At 46.7% G+C, this 22,080-nt stretch overlaps 2 protein-coding genes across 5 annotated transcripts in view; both read left to right on the top strand.

Moving 5' to 3' along the window:
* Window position 1: 1 nt before the first annotated feature.
* Window positions 2-2,610, top strand: LOC146355667 (tripartite motif-containing protein 10-like). Its single transcript, XM_084829961.1, has 3 exons — window positions 2-334; window positions 1,900-1,995; window positions 2,539-2,610. The coding sequence occupies exons 1-3, from the start codon at window positions 2-4 to the stop codon at window positions 2,608-2,610; spliced, it is 501 nt and encodes a 166-aa protein (XP_084686087.1).
* The window catches only part of LOC146355666 (E3 ubiquitin-protein ligase TRIM15-like), a 34,741-nt gene continuing 12,988 nt past the window's right edge, over window positions 328-22,080 (top strand). For 2 of the 4 annotated variants that reach the window (XM_084841096.1, XM_084841094.1), the window contains exons 1-4: window positions 1,912-1,995; window positions 2,539-2,769; window positions 20,566-20,649; window positions 21,943-22,038. In XM_084841096.1, coding sequence (XP_084697222.1) covers window positions 2,614-2,769; window positions 20,566-20,649; window positions 21,943-22,038 — 336 coding nt within the window. In that variant the 5' untranslated portion in view covers window positions 1,912-1,995; window positions 2,539-2,613. Of the gene's footprint in view, window positions 416-1,911; window positions 1,996-2,538; window positions 2,770-20,565; window positions 20,650-21,942; window positions 22,039-22,080 lie in introns of those variants that run through there. The other 2 variants (XM_084841095.1, XM_084841097.1) reach the window with 2 other exon arrangements.

Genomic DNA, 22,080 nt, shown 5'->3' with positions numbered 1-22,080 from the left:
CATGGCCTCAGCCACTCCATCTGCAGATGTGAAAGAAGCAGCCAAGTGCCCCATTTGCCTGGAACATCTGACAAACCCAGTGTCCCTGGTCTGTGGCCACAGCTTCTGTCGGGGCTGTGTCACCAGGCACTGTGAGACATGGGAGGAACTTGGAGGGGATCTGGAGTGTCCTGTCTGCAGAGCCTGGATCCAGAGATGGAACTTCTGGCCCAACTGGCATCTGGCAAATGTAGTCAAAAAGATTAAACGCCTGTCACTCAAATCGGCGGAAAAGACCCTGTGTGAGAGACACAAGGAAAAACTCCGCCTCTTCTGCAAAGAAGATAAAGAATGGGTATGCTGGAAGTGTAAGAAGTCCCCAGAACATCCATTACATACTGTGCTTCTCAAGGAAAAAGCTTCTCAACAATACAAGGTATTGGAATCCTGTTATTAGTGGCGCACTACACACTTCTTGTTCAATGTGCCTAGAAAGTAACTCCCATGTTGGGGCAATTGCTAGTTTCCTTGTGCTCTCAGTAAACAAACCCCTTCCCTGTTCTAGGAGCCAGACCCTTGGATGAAACACTTCAAACTCTTCCTAACCTGTGACTGGAGGGATGGGGAACAACCAGGACAGCTCTGTTGCCTTTTCATCTGACCCATACGCTCTCCTCCGAGGCCTTGACCCCATTCCTGAGTCTCGCCGCTCTTCGGCAGCTCTGTCCAGCTCCTCCTCTACTACGGATAGAAACCTGCCTCCCAGTTTCTCTCTCTCTGAATGCTGCTGTTATAGCCAAACCATCTTGGAGAGCTCCTTTAGAGTTCTGACTGGCTCCGACTGAAACCCTGAGCAGATTCACCACCCCACTGACATTGGAGCCACCAGTCCACTGGAAGAAAGGCATTGGGAGCAGTACGCGCCCTCTGCCATTGAGCTCTCAGAAAGTCCTTGAACCCCATGACAGAAAAATACATCTTTGCCTGCTGCAATGTTGTTGTTGTTCAGTCGTTCAGTCGTGTCCGACTCTTGGTGACCCCATGGACCACAGCACGCCAGGCCTTCTTGTCCTCTGCTCTCTCCCGAAGCGTGCTCAAGTTCATATTCATTGCATCGGTGATGCTATCTAGCTGTCTCATCCTCTGCCATCCCTTTCTCCTTTTGCCTTCAATCTTTCCCAGCATCAGGGTCTTTTCCAGGGAGTTTTCTCTTCACATTAGGTGGCCAAAATATTTGAGCTTCAGCTTCAGTATCTGTCCTTCCAATGAGCACTCAGGGTTGATTTCCTTTAGGATGGACTGATTGGACCTCCTTCCAGTCCAGGGGACTCGTAAGAGTCTTCTCCAGCACCACAGTTCGAAAGCATCAATTTTTTGGCACTCAGCCTTCCTTATAGTCCAGCTCTCACAGCCATACGTTGCTACTGGGAAAACCATAGCTTTGATTAGACGGACCTTTGTCAGCAAGGTGATGTCTCTGCTTCTTACTATGCTGTCTAGGTTTGCCATAGCTTTCCTCCCAAGGAGCAAGCGTCTTAATTTCATGGCTGCAGTCACCGTCTGCGGTGATCTTGGAGCCCAAGAAAATAAAATCTGTCACTGCTTCCATTTCTTCCCCTTCTATACGCCAGGAAGTGATGCAGCCAGATGCCATGATCTTTGTTTTTTTAACTGCTGCAATGTACTGTGTGTGAACTCTGCAGAAGCAATTACAATGAAGCAGAGTTTGGATATGTGGTGGTGGTGTGGCTTCTGTGTTATCCCATCTCTGTGAATATTAAATCCAGACTCCTATGGGATGGAGTAACCTATTTACAGGCTACAACAGGATAACCAAGGTACTTGCAGGAAGCAACCACATGGTTCAATGCCCCTCTCCTCTGTCTCTGAATTGAGTATGGACATTTGTTATTGCTTCAGGATCTGATCCATTGTCGCCTGGAAAGTCTCAGGAAGCAGAAAGAAAAACTCCTGGAATATAAAGCAGGGGCAGAAAAGGAAAGCCAAGACCTGTTTGTAAGTGCCACTGTCACTGGGAAGGAAACAAGAACTTGAACCGATATGTGGGGAAACTGAATATAAAACGCAGGAGAAGCAAAAGCCACAAAGCAGCCCTGCTCTGTAGAATGTATATTATGTAGGAACGTAGGAACGTAGGAGGCTGCCTTATACTGAGTCAGACGCTTGGTCCACATAGCCCAGTACTGTTGGCACTGACTGGCAGTGGATCTCCAGGGTTTCAGGCAGGTTTCTTTCCTAGCCATACCTGGAGATGCTGGGGATTAAACCTGGGACCTTCTCCCACTGAGGTATGTCCCTTCTCTGAATGTCCTGATCTACCATAAAAATGGTTAATGAAAGGCCATTCTAAGAGTGGTTTTGTGTAAATCTGTAGAAACTCTTCCTCTGCTGAATATTGATTTTATATCTATGAAAACTCAGAAATGCCCTCCCTTGTTCTCCTGACTGAGTTCTCCTGACTGACCTCTGAATGCTCCAAATGCTAAGTTTATTCCTGGCTGTGGCTATAGTTTCTTGTCTTTCCATCTTCTTTTGCAGGAGGAAACAAAAGCAGGGAGAAAAAGGACAATAGCAATGTTCCAACAACTACGCCAGTTTCTGGAAGAATAAGAGATGCTCCTGCTGGCCCAGGTGGACGAGGTGGAGAAGGAGATTGAAATGAAGAGGGAGGAGCACCTGGCAATACTCAAGGAGCGGATCTCCTCTCTTGACAGTCTCATCTGGGAGATGGAGGACAAGTGTCAGCACTCCATGAGTGAACTCCTGCAGGTAAAGCTGTGCTAGAAACAGCCAGGGCTCCTCTCCAGGGAAGGCTGGCTCCAAACTTTGACCCAGTTCACACGTGGCAACAACCCACGGTGTGTTAAACCATGGATTGTTGAGAATGAAATGGGGGTGAGTGAGCATGCTGGCTTCTAGCAGCGTGACTGCTCCTGCTGAGATAAACAACCAAGGATGCTCCATCCCTGGGTTGTTGTCCATGATGTCCGAACCCAGAATTGTATGTTGTTGGGGCAGGGACAACCCAGCGTTGTAACCCTTGGTTTGTTCTTAAGTTCAGTGCCAGCTCCAGGTTTGTGGAGGCTCTTGGGCAAGGCACCCTCAGTGAGCCTAGCCATTGTCACCTGCGGCAATTGCTTCACCTCCTCGATCTCATCATCACTGCTAGCACTTGCTACCTTGACAGGCAGGGAGCCAGTGAGCAAATAGGCAGTGGCATCTGCTGCTTCTCCTTCTCACCACTGCCATTGCTTGAGCCAGAGTGAGAGGCAGGTGAATAAGCAGGTTGAAATGATGAAGAGGAGGAGCAAGTCCGGTGGGTTCTTGTCAGTGGGCCCCTGATGGGGTGTGGGACCTCAGCAGGTGACTGACACTGCTTACCCTTAACACTGGTCCTGCTTGGTTTAGAAGTCTGGGTTATTTAGGGATCACACAACCTAGAGTTAACCTACAGTTTGTTCTTGGTAGGGGTGTACGAAACCCCACTTACCTTGTTCCGCTGGGGTCTGCGGTGGAGGGGAGGTGATCCGGTCCTCCCTCCGGAATCCGCAACAGGAGGGGAGGCAATCCAGTCCTCCACCCCGGAATCCTCCCCAGCTGGCTCCTCTCCATGGCAAGGCTGTGGAGCTGCCGGCTGGGGCCGGCTGCAACCAGACTTCTGGCTGCTGCCGGGCTGCTGTGGCCGCAAATGGCAGCCGTCGTAGGGGCCGCCATTTGCGTCCTTGCATTAGGCCGTGATAGGCTACGTAAGTATTTACGTAACCTATCACGGCAAAAGGCAGGGATGCAAATGGCGGCCACTGCGCCATTTGCATCCCTGCCTTTTGCCGTGATAGGCTACGTAGATACTTATGTAGCCTATCATGGCTTGGCAGGGACGCAAATGGTGGCTGGTGTAGCGGCCGCCATTTGCGGCCACAGCCCGGCAGCACCGCAAGACAACCTGCTGCCACTGCTGGAGCCGCCGCCAGAGCTGCCGCCGGAGCCAGGTAGGTCTGTTCCGGGGGGGATTTCAGGGGGTGGTGGGAGGAGGTAGTCCGTTCCGCCACAGACTCCAGATTCTAAAGAATCTGAATCTCCAGATTCTAAAGAATCCGGCCTCACTGGAGTCTGTGGCGGAATTCTCCAACATCCCTAGTTCTTGGATTAACTCTGAGTTGTTTGATCAGGGGACTGGAAACAAAGCCCTGTGAAGAGAGAGTGAAAGAACTGGGCATGTTTAGGCTTGAGAACAGAAGACTGAGGGGAGATAGGATAGCGCTGTTCAAGTGCTTGAAAGGCTGTCACAGAGAGGAAGGCCGGGATCTCTCCTTGATCATTCTAGAGTGCAGGACACGGAATAATGGGCTCAGGTTACAGGAAGCCATATTCCGGCTGAACATCAGGAGAAACTTCCTGACTGTTAGAGCAATACGACAGTGGAGCCAATTACCTAGGGAGGGGGTGGGCTCTCCCACACTGGAGGCCTTCAAGACGAGGCTGGACAGCCATCTGTCAGGGATGCTCTGACTTGGATTCCTGCACTGAGCAGGGGGTTGGACTCGATGGCCTTGTAGACCCCTTCCAACCCCACTATTCTATGATTCTATGATTGTAAGCAGATAAAGAGGATATGCTGGGATGTTGTAAAGCTGGAATGTTGTAAGTAGATTAAAAAAAACTGTGCTGGAAGGTTTTGTTCCCTGTATGTGCATGATTCAACTGCAGTAGCCCCCACTAGTATGTCAGTATCTGATTGGCTGACAGCTGTGGCGCAGCAAGAAACTGCAAACTATATAACTTACTGCTTATCTGTACCAGGGTGTGGACCTCCTGTGTGTGCGATTCACCCATGCTAGTATGTTCTGTTCAGAATCTGCTTGTGTGGCCCTCCTGAAGTGTGTGCGATCCACCCATACAAGCATGCTCTGCTTAATAAGGGCTTATAGTGTCAGAAGACCCCCAGCCTGCTGTGTTCCTTGGAAAGGTCTGAAAACTTTCCTCCACAGGGGAAAGGGAGCACGTGTAAATGGAGTTTGTTGTGATCCTGCATTTGAAATGGAAGCAGAGAGCCCCATTTTAAATGCAGGATTTTAGGCTGGTGTAGAGATGCCCCTGCACAAACTCATTCCTAATCCATGTTAAAACCTCAAGCCAAAGGGAGCATCCTTGTCCTTGGGAAGCATCACGTGGGCTGGGCTGCAGGAGCTGGGACCCTCACCAGGGCTGCATCTCACCTCAAAAGTTCCTGCCCTTTCTTCCATTTTTGCACTGTGATGACAGCTGCCATGGCACACTTCTAAAATGGCCGCCCATCTCTTGAGTTCCTTGCAGGAAGGGCTGTGGAACAGTTTGCTCCCTTGCTATTTCAGCTCTAGGGAAGGCCTAGAAATAATGACAGAAAAAAATCCTTTTCAAATTTAAACAACTCTCCATAAGCATTTTACGGAATCAGAGTTTGGACAGGTTGTGCTGGTGTGCCCCCCCCATCCCATCTCAGTGTACGTTAAATTCAGAATCCAAGTGGATGTAGTGACTTATTTGTAGGTTACAATTGGATAAAGAAAGTGCTTGAGAGCCCCCTTTCCCACTCAGTGCAAAATGGCTGGTAACAAGTATATTGTTCAACTCCTCTTTCTCTCTCTACAGACCAAATGTGAACTATTGTTTTAGCTTCAGGATCTGATCCATCATCACCTGGAGATTTTGAGGAAAGAGAGTGGGAGAATTCTGGCATATAACATAGACACAGAAAAGGAAAAGCTGCTTTTAAGTATTAATATTACTAGGAAAGGGACAAGTGCTTCAACCAATATGTGTAAAAATTTAATGTAAAATGCAGAGGAATCCAAAGCCCCAAAGCAGCCTGGCTCTGCAGAACAGCTGTTATTTGGGATGGCTGAACCCACCATAGCAACAGTTAATGAAAGGCCATTCTGAGAGTGGGGCCTTGTAAATCTTTAGGAATCTTTTTCTCTATTGAATGTTGATTTAATATCTGTGAACCCTTATAAGTCTCTTTCCTGTAAAATTCTTTTAAGCCTCTTCATGCTGTGAAGAGTGGCCCTATTTCGGATTCTGGCTTCCATTTCTCCTCCGCTTCTTGTAGAAACAAACAAAAGCAGAGAGGGGAAAAGACAGGTGACCACCCACGGTGGTTTAGTGTGTCATCCAAACCTGGACAGCTTCCCACGGGGTTGGTTAATTTTTTAAATCAAGCCACGGCAACAAGCAATGGCTTGGTATCAGGGTTGTTCTTCTACCCTGGATGGGTTGGTGTGTTGGCCGACCTTGAGAAACCCAATCCATCATGGGTTGAGGGAAGTGGTGAGCAAGTTGGCAAGGGCAGCAAAAGCCACGGAGTCATAGAATAGTAGGGCTGGAAGGGGCCTACAAGACCATCGAGTCCAACCCCCTGCTCAATGGAGGAATCTAAGTCAGAGCATCCCTGACAGATGGCCTGACCGCTTCCTGATTGTGGGCATGATAGCTCTTTGTGATCATGGCCAAGTCTCCTCAACCCTTCCTCACCAGTGGCAGCCCCTATAAAGGTGCCCAAATGGCACTTTGGAGGCTCTGTCACTGGTTCCCCACCTTTTAAAAAAAATCATGTTCTGGCCATTTGTGCTAATGGACTCCCCCCCCCCCTTTAATTCATTTTTGTGAATTAAAAATACCAACAGTGCTTTTCGCCCTGAGACACGATCACCATGGTGAAGCATGGTGGTGGCAGTATCATGTTGTGGGGATGCTTTTCATCAGCAGGGACTGGGAAACTGGTCAGGATTGAGGCCAAGATGGATGGAGCCAAATACAGGGCAATTTTAGAGGAAAACATGCTTCAGTCTGCAAGGGAACTGGCACTCTGGAGCCCACAGGTGCTGTCAGTGATCATGTGCCTTCATTTAATATCTTGCCTTTGTGAAAGAGATTTCAACATGCTTTGGAACTCCAAATTTGCACATAGTGGAATTATGCTTTCAAGAAAACCATACTGAAGTCTGAAATAGAACTGAAGCAGGGAAACCTCTTATTAGGGCTGGTCTCATATAGGGGTTTGCCTGATTTTGCAGGGGCATTCCAGGGCACACAAAAGAAAATAGGGAGGCAGCACTAAATGATTTTGAAGGAGGGGGCTTCTTGCTTTTTCTTTTTTTAACCAATTTTAAAGGTGGCAGCATAGCCAGAACAGGTGGCATTTCACTAAAAAGAGGAGGAAATAAACCCCACATCTGTAAGCTGCCTCCCCTGCTCCCAAACCTGTGTGTGTGTGTGTGTGTGAGAGAGAGAGAGCGAGAGAGAGAGAGAGAGATCACAACCTCCAAAATGGCATTAAAAATGCCACCCCCAATTTAACACCTGCAGATTGGGCGCAAGTTAGATGAGGCTGTATCAGCCTATCACTATGTGAGTGTTAGTGATGCCTAACTTGACCTCTCTCCTGTGATATAGATTCATTACAAAATTTCTTTTTTTTTAATTAAAAAATACTTTTTATTTATTTTGTCTTTATAAATGAAATCATCAATACCAACAACCTCATTACAAAATTTTCTGAGTTTTCTTACTCCAAAGATGGTAAACCAGAGATGGGGAACACGTGGCCCTCCAGATGTTGTTGGACTACAACTAGGGATGCTGGAGAAATCCACTGCAGACTCAAGTAAGGCTGGATTCCCAAGAATCCAACCTGTGAGGTCCTCAGCAGACTGGCTCCCCTTACCTCTGCACCCACCAGGTTTTTAAAAGACAAGGTCCGTGAATAGCGGCTGTCATTTGTGGACCTTGGAAAAATTACGGCTCTAAATTGCATATTTGACACCATTTGACACCTATGGGGGTTTCTCCACGACTATGGAAGGAGAAGCGAATGGAGGATGACTTGGATTTTTTCAAGGAATCAGCTTTGGTGCGCTTTGGTCTGTGCAGGGCTCTACGAGTGAGTGCACTGCACCAGTATAAGTCACTTCACAGAACAAACTTCTGGGTAGGGTGGGGTGGGGGGGCTGGAGTAAACGTCATCAGACTGGCAGGGGCCACTACCCAATAAGGAAACCCCCTCCCATCCTGGTTCTCCTTTCTCTTTCCCCTGATACTCCTGTAATGTGATGGATCAAAGCTTAGCATTTATTACTTCCTTACACCAACAAAGCAAACAGGAAAGAAACACAGCTGCAGATCCTTTGTTAATCGATAGAATCCTGGAGGTCTCTTCCTGTTCTGTGGTCTTGCCAAAAATCATTCTCTTTCTCCCCCGCCCCCCATGAGTTACTTCCTTTCATTCATTTCTTAAAAGCTGGACACAGCACCTTGGGAGAAAGGTATTTACAACCCTGCAAAAAGCCCCATTTACGCTGCAAGGGGTCTGGCCTCTCCCTTCCTTTCCAGGCAAGACAAGGGCACATTCTAATGCCTGTTGTGGTATAATTACTGGACTTTCAGTAGTTCTTGGGAAATAAGGGTGAGTTACCTTGTTCCCAACTGAAACCTAAACTAGGATTACCAGTATGGAGAGATCATAGTTCAATAATCTACCAGGGATGTGAAATTGGTTTCTCGATAGTTTACTGCAGGGATGAGGAAAGTCTGGCCCTATAGATGTTGTCGGACTGCAACTTCCATCAGCCCTCGCCAGAATAATCTATGGTGAGGTATGATGGGAGTTATAGTTAGGGATGGGAGAATCCCCCAAAGTCCGGTCTGGGGGGATCCGCCGCGGGGAAATCTGGGCTGCTTGGGCTCACTGGATTTCCCCAGAGCCCTATGCATGAGCACCAGATTTCACAGGGCACCTTTCCAGTTTCAAAAAGGCAAGATCGCTTTTACAGCTGCAACTCACATAGGGGGTGTCACCACGAGCGATTTACTGTGAAGTTGCTGCATTTGGAGGTCATTTGGGGCACATGACGTCATGACCATCTTGCAGCCACTCCAGAGTTTCATGCTGAAAAAACAGGTCTTCTGAGACTACTTTTAGTCCAGTTGTTTTCCTTAATTCAGCTTGTCTGCGCTTCTATTGGGGTGTGCATCACTCTCCACATTTACTCCTGCATGATAGCCCTGCCAAGGGGTGTGTCTTTCACCTCACTGACCCAGGTCTAGGGAGGTTTCCCCAGTGTTTCCCCCCCCCTGCCCCATTTCCACCATTTCAGGGCTGGCCATCAGAGTTCTGCACTACCTATACCCCCTATGTCTATAGTGGCATAGTGATATAGGGGATATAGGTATTGCTGGACAACTATGTGATAGTGAGATGGGGGGGATTGCTATTGGGCTGTCCAAAGCTTTGTGGGGATGGCCACCAGAGTTTAGTGGTAGGCAAGGTGAAGTAAATGCCATCTGCATTGGTTGTTCTTTTGTCATGTATATGCAGTTCCTTCTGCTTTCTGACAGACCTAGAACCTCCGGACATATGTAAAAACCTTTCTCTTTGTTGGTTTTGTGTGCAATCGAGCCATCCCAGAATACCCTCCCTTGTTTGGCTCTCCATGGACCAGTTGGCTACCACTGGAGCTTAAACCTCTTATTTCCAGTAACTAAACCTTGGAAGCATTTCAGCCTTTTAGAATGGGGTAAAAACTGTCAAAAACTCAGAAAACCAGCAAATGATTGGTGGTCAGAGGAAAGAGGGTGGGCCTAGGGGCAGGGGTCAAGGCCTTCTTGTTGGGAATATTGCAACCTCGAGTATAATCTGTTCATTAGAGACAGTGGTGCAGTGGGACCAAGGCCTGGAGGAAGAGGGCACCAACACTTTTTGCTTAGCAGGGATGCTGATGTCATCTCCCCCCCCCACCTCGAATTCCTTGTTCCCTCTGAACTTAGCTGCAGTCCTCACAGTAGCTGGAGGGCAATGTATATTGTTCCTTGTTGTAATGTAAAGTATTTTGGGGTGGCTTGGTCTTGAATGGGCAATTAGGACCAATTAGCTTTACGAAACACCTACTCCTAGCATACGAACACTCCTAGAACTGGTTTGTTGATATGGATTGTGAAGGATCGCTGAAACTAGTACCAACCCTTATGCAAAGTTGTTGTTCAGTCGTTCAGTCGTTCAGTCGTGTCCGACTCTTCATGACCCAATGGACCATAGCACGCCAGGCCTTCCTGTCCTGCGCTCTCTCGCAGAGCGTGCTCAAGTCCATATTCATTGCATCAGTGATGCTATCTAGCCATCTCATCCTCTGCCGTCCCCTTCTTCTTTTGCCTTCAGTCTTTCCCAGCATCAGGGTCTTTTCCAGAGAGTTTTCTCTTTGCATTAGGTGGCCAAAATATTTGAGCTTCAGCTTCAGTATCTGTCCTTCCAATGAGCACTCGGTTGATTTCCTTTGTTGTTGTTGTTGTTCAGTCGTTCAGTCGTGTCCGACTCTTCGTGACCCCATGGACCATAGCACGCCAGGCCTTCCTGTCCTGCGCTCTCTCCCGGAGCGTGCTCAAGTTCATATTCATTGCACCCATGATGCCATCTAGCCATCTCATCCTCTGCCGTCCCCTTCTCCTTTTGCCTTCAGTCTTTCCCAGCATCAGGGTCTTTTCCAGGGAGTTTTCTCTTCGCATTAGGTGGCCAAAATATTGGAGCTTCAGCTTCATTATCTGTCCTTCCAATGAGCACTCAGGGTTGATTTCCTTTAGGATGGACTGATTTGACCTCCTTGCAGTCCAGGGCACTCGTAAGAGTCTTCTCCAGCACCACAGTTCGAAAGCATCAATTCTTCGGCGCTCAGCCTTCCTTATAGTCCAGCTCTCACAGCCATACATTACTACTGGGAAAACCATAGCTTTGATTAGACGGACCTTTGTCGGCAAGGTGATGTCTCTGCTTCTTACTATGCTGTCTAGGTTGGCCATAGCTTTCCTCCCAAGGAGCAAGCGTCTTTTAATTTCATGGCTACAGTCACCGTCTGCGGTGATCTTGGAACCCAAGAAAGTAAAATCTGTCACTGCTTCCATTTCTTCCCCTTCCATATGCCAGGAAGTGATGGGGCCAGATGCCATGATCTTCGTTTTTTTAATGTTGAGTTTCAAACCAGCTTTTGCACTCTCCTCTTTCACCCTCAACAAGAGGCTCTTTAGATCCTCTTCGCTTTCTGCCATTAGGGTGGTATCGTCTGCATATCGGAGGTTGTTGATAATTCTCCCAGCAATCTTAATTCCGACCTCTGATTCATCCAACCCGGCATTTCTCATGATGTACTCTGCATATAAGTTAAATAAGCAGGGTGACAATATGCAGCCTTGTCGTACTCCTTTCCCAATTTTGAACCAATCAGTTGTTCCATGTCTGGTTCTTACTGTTGCTTCTTGACCCTCGTACAGGTTTCTCAGGAGACAGGTAAGGTGGTCTGGTACTCCCATCACTTTAAGAATTTGCCACAGTTTGTTTTGATCCACACAATCAAAGGCTTTAGCGTAGTCAATGAAGCAGAAAGAGACATTTTTCTGGAATTCTCTTGCTTTCTCCATGATGCAGCGAATGTTGGCGATTTGATCTCTAGTTCCTCTGCCTCTTCTAAACCCAGCTTGTACTTCCGGTAGTTCTCGGTTCGCATACTGCTGAAGCCTAGCTTGTAGGATTTGGAGCATCACCTTGCTGGCATGTGAAATGAGCGCAATGGTGCGGTAGTTTGAACACTCTTTGGCGTTGCCCTTCTTTGGAATTGGAATGTAAACTGACCTTTTCCAGTCTTGTGGCCACTGTTGAGTGTTCCAGATTTGTTGGCATATTGAATGCAGCACTTTAACAGCATCATCTTTTAGGATTTTAAATAGCTCGGCTGGAATACTGTCATCTCCGCTAGCTTTGTTGTTACTAATGCTTCCTAAGGCCCAGTTGACTTCACTCTCGAGGATGTCCGGCTCAAGTTCAGTGACCGCACTATAATTGCTATCAGGGACATTCAGATCTTTCCTGTATAGTTCTTCTGTGTATTCTTGCCACCTCTTCTTAATCTCATGTGCTTCTGTTAGGTCCCTGCCTTCTTTGTCCTTTATCATGCCCGTCTTCGCACAAAACGTTCCCTTGAGATCTCCAATTTTCTTGAAGAGATCTCTAGACTTTCCCATTCTGTTGTTTTCCTCGATTTCTTTGCATTGTTCATTTAAGAAGGCCTTCTTGTCTCTCCTTGCTATTCTCTGGAACTCTGCATTCAGTTGGGTATATCTTCCCCTTTCTCCCTTGCTTTTCGCTTCCCTTCTTTCGTGAGCTACTTGTAAAGCCTCATCAGACAGCCACTTTGCTTTCTTGCATTTCTTTTTCTTTGGGATGGATTTCGTTGCTGCCTCCTGAACAATGTTACGGACCTCCGTCCATAGTTCCTCAGGCACTCTGTCTATCAGGTCTAATCCCTGAAATCTATTCCTCACCTCCACTGTATATTCATCAGGGATATGATTTAGGTCATACCTGAACGGTTTAGTGGTTTTCCCGACGTTCTTCAATTTAAGCCGAAATTTTGCAAGAAGCAGCTCATGATCTGAGCCACAGTCAGCTCCAGGTCTTGTTTTTACTGACTGTATAGAGCTTCTCCATCTTTGGCTGCAAAGGACATAATCAATCTGATTTCGATATTGACCATCTGGTGATGTCCATGTGTAGAGTCGCCTCTTGTGCTGTTGGAAAAGAGTGTTTGCTATGATCAGCATGTTCTCTTGGCAAAACTCTATTAGCTTTTGTCCTGCTTCATTTTGTACACCAAGGCCATGCTTGCCTGTTATCCCGGTGATTTCTTGACTTCCTACTTTAGCATTCCAATCCCCTATGATGAAGAGGACATCTTTTTTTGGTGTTAGTTCTAGAAGGCGTTGTAGGTCTTCATAGAACCGATCAACCTCAGCTTCTTCGGCCTCAGTGGTTGGGGCATAGACTTGAATTACTGTGATGTTGAATGGTTTGCCTTGGATTCGTACTGAGATCATTCTATCATTTTTAAGATTGTACCCCAGTACTGCTTTTCCCACCCTTTTGTTGACTATGAGTGCTACTCCATTTCTTCTAAGGGATTCTTGCCCACAATAGTAGATATGATAGTCACCTGAATTAAATTCGCCCATGCCTGTCCATTTGAGTTCACTGATTCCCAAGATGTCGATGTACAATCTTGCCATCTCATGTTTGACCACCTCCAGCTTACCTTGATTCACTGATCTGACATTCCAGGTTCCTAAACAATATTGTTCTTTACAGCATCGGATTTTCTTTTCACCACCAGACACATCCACAGCTGAGTGTCCTTTCGGGTTTGGCCCAGCCGCTTCACTCTTTCTGGCGCTACTTGGAAATACCCTCTGCTCTTCCCCAGTAGCATATTGGACACCTTCCGACCTGAGGGGCTCATCTTCCGGCGTCATCTCGTTTAGCCTTGTGATACATTCCATGGGGTTTTCTTGGCAAGAATACTGGAGTGGGTTGCCATTTCCTTCTCCAGTGGACCACATTTTGTCAGAACTCTCTGCCATGACCTGTCCGTCTTGGGTGGCCCTTCACGGCATAGCTTATGGCTTCATTGAGTTACGCAAGCCCCTTCGCCACAACAAGGCAGTGATCCATGAAGGGGATTTCCTTTAGGATTTCCTTTAGGATGATTTCCTTTAGGATGGACTGATTTGACCTCTTTGCAGTCCAGGGGACTCGTAAGAGTCTTCTCCAGCACCACAGTTCGAAAGCATCAATTCTTCGGCGCTCAGCCTTCCATATAGTCCAGCTCTCACAGCCATACGTTACTACTGGGAAAACCATAGCTTTGATTAGACGGACCTTTGTCAGCAAGGTGATGTCTCTGCTTCTTACTATGCTGTCTAGGTTTGCCATAGCTTTCCTCCCAAGAAGCAAGCGTCTTTTAATTTCATGGCTACAGTCACCATCTGCCGTGATCTTGGAGCCCAAGAAAATAAAATCTGTCACTGCTTCCATTTCTTCCCCTTCCATATGCAAGGAAGCGATGGGGCCAGATGCAATGATCTTCGTTTTTTTAATGTTGAGTTTCAAACATTTTGCACTCTCCACTTTCACCCTCAACAAGAGGCTCTTGAGATCCTCTTTGCTTTCTGCCATTAGGGTGGTATTGTCTGCGTATCTGAGGTTGTTGATAATTCTCCCGGCAATCTTAGTTATTACATTTTGAAGCTCCCTGGGCAGGTCACAGCATGAATGCATGTGTACCTTAAGTAAATAGCAGCGATTAACATTCATGTTTTTTTTGTTATGTGAACAGCAGCCATGAGAAACCTGAGAAAACTCAGTATGGTGGAGGGTGCAGTGGGTTGAGTTGAACTCTTTCTCTCCTGCTGCACTCTATACCAAATATGGGTTAAGATATGTATATATTAACAACAAAGGCAACCAAAATGACGGAGGGACTGGAGCAACTGCCCTATGAGGAAAAGTTACAATGTTTCTGGTTAGATTGTGTGTGTGTGTGTGGGGGGGGGGGAGGCAAATAAGGGTGTATAAAATTAGGCGTATAAAATTACGCATGGTGTGGAAAGGAAAGAAATGGCCTCACACACTCCCAGATCATATGTGGGGCTCCAGTTAAACAAACTGCCCCCTCTCTGAGAATCACTATTATATTGGGCATCTCTACACTAGCCTATGTTTCTGGTTAGATTGTGTGTGTGTGAAGCCATAAGCTATGCCGTGCAGGGCCACCCAAGACGGACAGGTCATGGCGGAGAGTTCTGACAAAATGTGGTCCACTGGAGAAGGAAATGGCAACCCACTCCAGTATTCTTGCCAAGAAAACCCCATGGAACGTATCACAAGGCTAAAAGAGATGACGCCGGAAGATGAGCCCCTCAGGTCGGAAGGCGTCCAATATGCTACTGGGGAAGAGCAGAGGGTATTTCCAAGTAGCGCCAGAAAGAGTGAAGCGGCTGGGCCAAAGCCGAAAGGACACTCAGCTGTGGATGTGTCTGGTGGTGAAAAGAAAATCCGATGCTGTAAAGAACAATATTGTTTAGGAACCTGGAATGTCAGATCAATGAATCAAGGTAAGCTGGAGGTGGTCAAACATGAGATGGCGAGATTGAACATCGACATCTTGGGAATCAGCGAACTCAAATGGACAGGCATGGGCGAATTTAATTCAGGTGACTATCATATCTACTATTGTGGGCAAGAATCCCTTAGAAGAAATGGAGTAGCACTCATAGTCAACAAAAGGGTGGGAAAAGCAGTACTGGGGTACAATCTTAAAAATGATAGAATGATCTCAGTACGAATCCAAGGCAAACCATTCAACATCACAGTAATTCAAGTCTATGCCCCAACCACTGAGGCCGAAGAAGCAGAGGTTGATCGGTTCTATGAAGACCTACAACACCTTCTAGAACTAACACCAAAAAAAGATGTCCTCTTCATCATAGGGGATTGGAATGCTAAAGTAGGAAGTCAAGAAATCACCGGGATAACAGGCAGGCATGGCCTTGGTGTACAAAATGAAGCAGGACAAAAGCTAATAGAGTTTTGCCAAGAGAACATGCTGATCATAGCAAACACTCTTTTCCAACAGCACAAGAGGCGACTTTACACATGGACGTCACCAGATGGTCAATATCGAAATCAGATTGATTATGTCCTTTGCAGCCAAAGATGGAGAAGCTCTATACAGTCAGTAAAAACAAGACCTGGAGCTGACTGTGGCTCAGATCATGAGCTGCTTCTTGCAAAATTTCGGCTTAAATTGAAGAACGTCGGGAAAACCACTAAACCGTTCAGGTATGACCTAAATCATATCCCTGATGAATATACAGTGGAGGTGAGGAATAGATTTCAGGGATTAGACCTGATAGACAGAGTGCCTGAGGAACTATGGACGGAGGTCCGTAACATTGTTCAGGAGGCAGCAACGAAATCCATCCCAAAGAAAAAGAAATGCGAGAAAGCCAAGTGGCTGTCTGATGAGGCTTTACAAGTAGCTCACGAAAGAAGGGAAGCGAAAAGCAAGGGAGAAAGGGGAAGATATACCCAACTGAATGCAGAGTTCCAGAGAATAGCAAGGAGAGACAAGAAGGCCTTCTTAAATGAACAATGCAAAGAAATCGAGGAAAACAACAGAATGGGAAAGACTAGAGATCTCTTCAAGAAAATTGGAGATCTCAAGGGAACGTTTTGTGCGAAGACGGGCATGATAAAGGACAAAGAAGGCAGGGACCTAACAGAAGCAGATGAGATTAAGAAGAGGTGGCAAGAATACACAGAAGAACTATACAGGAAAGATCTGAATGTCCCTGATAGCCATGATAGTGCTGTCACTGAACTTGAGCCGGACATCCTCGAGAGTGAAGTCAACTGGGCCTTAGGAAGCATTAGTAACAACAAAGCTAGCGGAGATGACAGTATTCCAGCCGAGCTATTTAAAATCCTAAAAGATGATGCTGTTAAAGTGCTGCATTCAATATGCCAACAAATCTGGAACACTCAACAGTGGCCACAAGACTGGAAAAGGTCAGTTTACATTCCAATTCCAAAGAAGGGCAACGCCAAAGAGTGTTCAAACTACCGCACAATTGCGCTCATTTCACATGCCAGCAAGGTGATGCTCAAAATCCTACAAGCTAGGCTTCAGCAGTATGCGACCCGAGAACTACCGGAAGTACAAGCTGGGTTTCGAAGAGGCAGAGGAACTAGAGATCAAATCGCCAACATTTGCTGCATCATGGAGAAAGCAAGAGAATTCCAGAAAAACGTCTCTTTCTGCTTCATTGACTACGCTAAAGCCTTTGATTGTGTGGATCACAACAAACTGTGGCAAATTCTTAAAGTGATGGGAGTACCAGACCACCTTACCTGTCTCCTGAGAAACCTGTACGAGGGTCAAGAAGCAACAGTCAGAACCAGACATGGAACAACCGATTGGTTCAAAATTGGGAAAGGAGTACAACAAGGCTGCATATTGTCACCCTGCTTATTTAACTTATATGCAGAGTACATCATGAGAAATGCCGGGTTGGATGAATCAGAGGTCGGAATTAAGACTGCTGGGAGAATTATCAACAACCTCCGATATGCAGACGATACCACCCTAATGGCAGAAAGCGAAGAGGATCTCAAGAGCCTCTTGTTGAGGGTGAAAGAGGAGAGTGCAAAAGCTAGTTTGAAACTCAACGTTAAAAAAACGAAGATCATGGCATCTGGCCCCATCACTTCCTGGCATATGGAAGGGGAAGAAATGGAAGCAGTGACAGATTTTACTTTCTTGGGCTCCAAGATCACCGCAGACGGTGACTGTAGCCATGAAATTAAAAGACGCTTGCTCCTTGGGAGGAAAGCTATGGCAAACCTAGACAGCATAGTAAGAAGCAGAGACATCACCTTGCCGACAAAGGTCCGTCTTATCAAAGCTATGGTTTTCCCAGTAGTAACGTATGGCTGTGAGAGCTGGACTATAAGGAAGGCTGAGCGCCGAAGAATTGATGCTTTGGAACTGTGGTGCTGGAGAAGACTCTTACGAGTCCCCTGGACTGGAAGGAGGTCAAATCAGTCCATCCTAAAGGAAATCAACCCTGACTGCTCACTGGAAGGACAGATACTGAAGCTGAAGCTCCAATATTTTGGCCACCTAATGCGAAGAGAAAACTCCCTGGAAAAGACCCTGATGCTGGGAAAGACTGAAGGCAAAAGGAGAAGGGGACGGCAGAGGATGAGATGGCTAGATAGCATCACGGATGCAATGAATATGAACTTGAGCACGCTCCGGGAGAGAGCGCAGGACAGGAAGGCCTGGCGTGCTATGGTCCATGGGGTCACGAAGAGTCGGACACGACTGAACGACTGAACAACAACAACAACACTAGCCTAAAATCCTGCATTTAAAACAGGGCTTTCTGCTTCTTTTTTAAATTGTTGTTGTTGTTCTTGTTCAGTTGTTAAGTCGTGTCCGACTCTTCGTGACCCCATGGACCATAGCATGCCAGGCCTTCCTGTCCTGCGCTCTCTCCCGGAGCGTGCTCAGGTTCATATTCATTGCATCAGTGATGCTATCTAGCCATCTCATCCTCTGCCGTCCCCTTCTCCTTTTGCCTTCAATCTTTCCCAGCATCAGGGTCTTTTCCAGTGACTTTTCTCTTCGCATTAGGTGGCCAAAATATTGGAGCTTTAGCTTCATTATCTGTCCTTCCAATGAGCACTCAGGGTTGATTTCCTTTAGGATGGACTGATCTGACCTCCTTGCAGTCCAGGGGACCTGTAAGAGTCTTCTCCAGCACCACAGTTCGAAAGCATCAATTCTTCGGCGCTCAGCCTTCCTTATAGTCCAGCTCTCACAGGCATACGTTACTACTGGGAAAACCATAGCTTTGATTAGACGGACCTTTGTCGGCAAGGTGATGTCTCTGCTTCTTATTATGCTGTCTAGGTTTGCCATAGCTTTCCTCCCAAGGAGCAAGCATCTTTTAATTTCATGGCTACAGTCACCGTCTGCAGTGATCTTGGAGCCCAAGAAAATAAAATCTGTCACAGCTTCCATTTCTTCCCCTTCTATATGCCAGGAAGTGATGGGGCCAGATGCCATGATCTTAATTTTTTTTAATGTTGAGTTTCAAACTAGCTTTTGCACTCTCCTCTTTCACCCTCAGCAAGAGGCTCTTGAGATCCTCTTCGCGTTCTGCCATTAGGATGGTATCGTCTGCGTATCGGAGGTTGTTGATAATTCTCCCGGCAATCTTAATTCCGACCAGTGATTCATCCAACCCGGCGTTTCTCATGATGTACTCTGCATATAAGTTAAATAAGCAGGGCAACAATATGCAGCCTTGTTGTACTCCTTTCCCAATTTTGAACCAGTCGCTTGTTCCATGTTTGGTTCTTACTGTTGCTTCTTGACCCTCGTACAGGTTTCTCAGGAGACAGGTAAGGTGGTCTGGTACTCCCATCACTTTAAGAATTTGCCACAGTTTGTTGTGATCCACACAATCAAAGGCTTTAGCGTAGTCAATGAAGCAGAAAGAGACGTTTTTCTGGAATTCTCTTGCTTTCTCTATGATGCAGCGAATGTTGGCGATTTGATCTCTAGTTCCTCTGCCTCTTCGAAACCCAGCTTGTACTTCCGGTAGTTCTCGGGTCGCATACTGCTGAAGCCTAGCTTGTAGGATTTGGAGCATCACCTTGCTGGCATGTGAAATGAGCGCAATTGTGCGGTAGTTTGAACACTCTTTGGCGTTGCCCTTCTTTGGAATTGGAATGTAAACTGACCTTTTCCAGTCTTGTGGCCACTGTTGAGTGTTCCAATTTGTTGGCATATTGAGTGCAGCACTTTAACAGCATCATCTTTTAGGATTTTAAATAGCTCGGCTGGAATACTGTCATCTCCGCTAGCTTTGTTGTTACTAATGCTTCCTAAGGCCCAGTTGACTTCACTCTCGAGGATGTCCAGCTCAAGTTCAGTGACCGCACTATAATTGCTATCAGGGACATTCAGATCTTTCCTGTATAGTTCTTCTGTGTATTCTTGCCACCTCTTCTTAATCTCATCTGCTTCTGTTAGGTCCCTGCCTTCTTTGTCCTTTATCATGCCCGTCTTCGCACAAAACGTTCCCTTGAGATCTCAGTGGCTTTTAAACTTTTTATATTGTATTTAGTGTTTTAACTTCTGTAAACTGCCCAGATAGCTTCAGCTATGGGGCGGTATAGAAATGTAAATCATCATCATCATCATCATCATCATCATCATGGGCGCAGCATGCTGTGCCACACCATAGTGCAAAAAGTCTGATCAGAAGCAGGGTCCTCGTGATTCTTGCACGCAAGCCCCACCATGTAATCTCAGGCCACGTTTGGTCGTACAGAATGAAATAGAATGAAAAAGAATCCAGCAATGCTTTGTGGCCCTGCAAGGATATAAAAATCTCTAATGCACGAGATCTAATGGATCCTCGTGGTTTCTAGAGGCCTGCCCACCATCTAATTACAGCGCACATCCACCAGCAGGTCATTCAGTAGAAGCAGGGATGCACTCTTAGTAAATGAAGAATAGGCATGTTCTGTAATTTGATAGCAGTTATGGGGATATCCCCTGTAAAAATCCAGAGAATTCATGAGGATCCATGCCCCGGACCCATGCTTTTGTACCATGCTGGATCCACAAAATACCGCAGGGGTAGTGCTAAGTACCTAAAAGGTCCAGGGCAAGGCCCATAGGACAAAACATTGCACAAAGAATGAGGGATTGGTGGGCGGTGACAGGGACTCCTTCCCCTGCTGCCTGTCAACCCCTTGCACTCTCCTTGCAAGGAAGGAGAGGATGAAGGGTTGGCAGGGGGCAGCAGCAGAAGTCCCCGTCGCCACCCGCCAACCCCTTGTTTTCTCTTTGCAAGGAGATAATGAGGGGTTGGCGGGTGGTGCGGGACTCCTGCCCTTGCCACCTGTCAACCCCTTGCGCTTTCCTTGCAAGGAAGGAGAGCACAAGGGGTAGGCAGGCGATAGTGGCAGTAATCCCTGTCGCTGAGTGGTTGGCGGGCGGGTAGCGGGAAACCGTGAGCTTGCCTGACTCATTGTGCAGCAAGTAGTGCAAGCTCAGAGATGCGTGAACCAGTCTGGGAGGCCAAGCTTTTTATCATTACCTTTCTTCCATTCCTGCCTGCATTTTACTTCAGTGTTGTGCACAATGGAGGCTCAGGGGGAGGAGCAGATGGGCTGCTGGAGACTCACGGACTGTGCAGTGCTCGTGGACGGGTCTGGTGAGTGCCATGTGGTCTGTGAGCGGGATCCAGAGGGTCAAGAGGGGAGTCCGTCAGACCCCACCCCCTTATCAGGTGCCCGCAACATCCCTAGACAGGATACTGAGACTCAATCCAGAAAAGACAGAGGTACTGTTAGTGGGTGATTCGTCTGCCTATATTTGTCTGCCTATAGGGGCTGGACTCAGTGGTCTTGTAGGCCCCTTCCAACGCTACTATTCTATGATTCTATGATTTGTCTGAATATAAGTGATATTCATCCTGTTCTGGAGGGGGTTGCACTCTCCCTAAAGGGTCAGGTTCATAGTTTGGGGGTGGTCTTGGATCCAGAACTTTCACTTGAGGCACAGATGGACATGGTGGCACGGAGCACCTTTCATCAGCTTAGGCTGGTATACTAACTACGCCCTTATCTGGACAGAGATAGCCTAGCTACAGTTACCCATGCTCTGATAACCTTTCGTCTGGATTACTGCAATATCTTATACGTGGGGCTGTCTTTGAAAATGGTCTGGAAACTTCAGCTTGTCCAAAATAAGGCAGCTAGATTATTAACAGGGACTGGTGAACATGATCATATTATGCCAGTACTTTTTCATCTGCACTGGCTGCCTGTCCACGTCTGGGCCCAATTCTAAGCCTTGGTATTAACATTCAAAGCCCTAAACTGCTTGAGGCCAGATTACCTGCCAAGCCCTAAGATCACCTTAGGGTGACCTTAGGGTCTGGGCAGGTAACACCTGTCCGGACCCCAATATACACCTGCTTGGACCTAAGATCAACTTCAGCAGTCCTTCTCCGTGAGCCCCCACCAAAGGAAGTGAGATGGGTGGCTACCAGGAAGAGGGCCTTTTATGCTGTGGCACCCCATTTGTGGAAGGAGGTTTCCAGAGAGATTCATCTGGTGCCTACATTGTGCTCTTTTCAGCACCAGATGAAGACCTTTTTATTCTCCCAGGTGTTTTAGTTTTCATTTGTTTTATATCTGCTATCATATTTTAAAATTTTGCACTGCTGCTAGCTTCTATTTGGTTATTATTTTTATTTTTATATTGTACTTTTAAATGTTTATATTGTATTTTAATTGTTTGTATTTTATTGTCCTGTATTTTATGGTTTTAATTGTTGGGAACCACCTGGAGAGCTTCAGCTATTGGATGATATAAAAATGTAATGAAACAAAGAAAGAAGGCATCTGAGACTTTTACAAAAATGTATGGCATGGAGCAAGCATATTGTTCGACTCCTCTTTCTCTCTCTCTAAACCAAACCAGAACTTTTCTCTCTCTTCAGGATATGATCCATCATCACCTGGAGATTCTGAGGAAGGAGAGGGAAAGAATTCTAGCATATAAGGCCAACACAGAAAAGGAAAATGAAGATCTGCTTGTAAGTATCAGTATTACGATGAAGGGAACAAGTGCTTCAACC

This window comes from Heloderma suspectum, chromosome 2, assembly GCF_057233095.1.
Source record: "Heloderma suspectum isolate Gila_16-S chromosome 2, 16-S_ref, whole genome shotgun sequence".
Lineage (NCBI taxonomy): Eukaryota > Metazoa > Chordata > Lepidosauria > Squamata > Helodermatidae > Heloderma > Heloderma suspectum.
The sequence above is the reverse complement of the archived record's forward strand: the minus strand, read 5'-3'. Positions and strand labels throughout refer to the sequence as shown.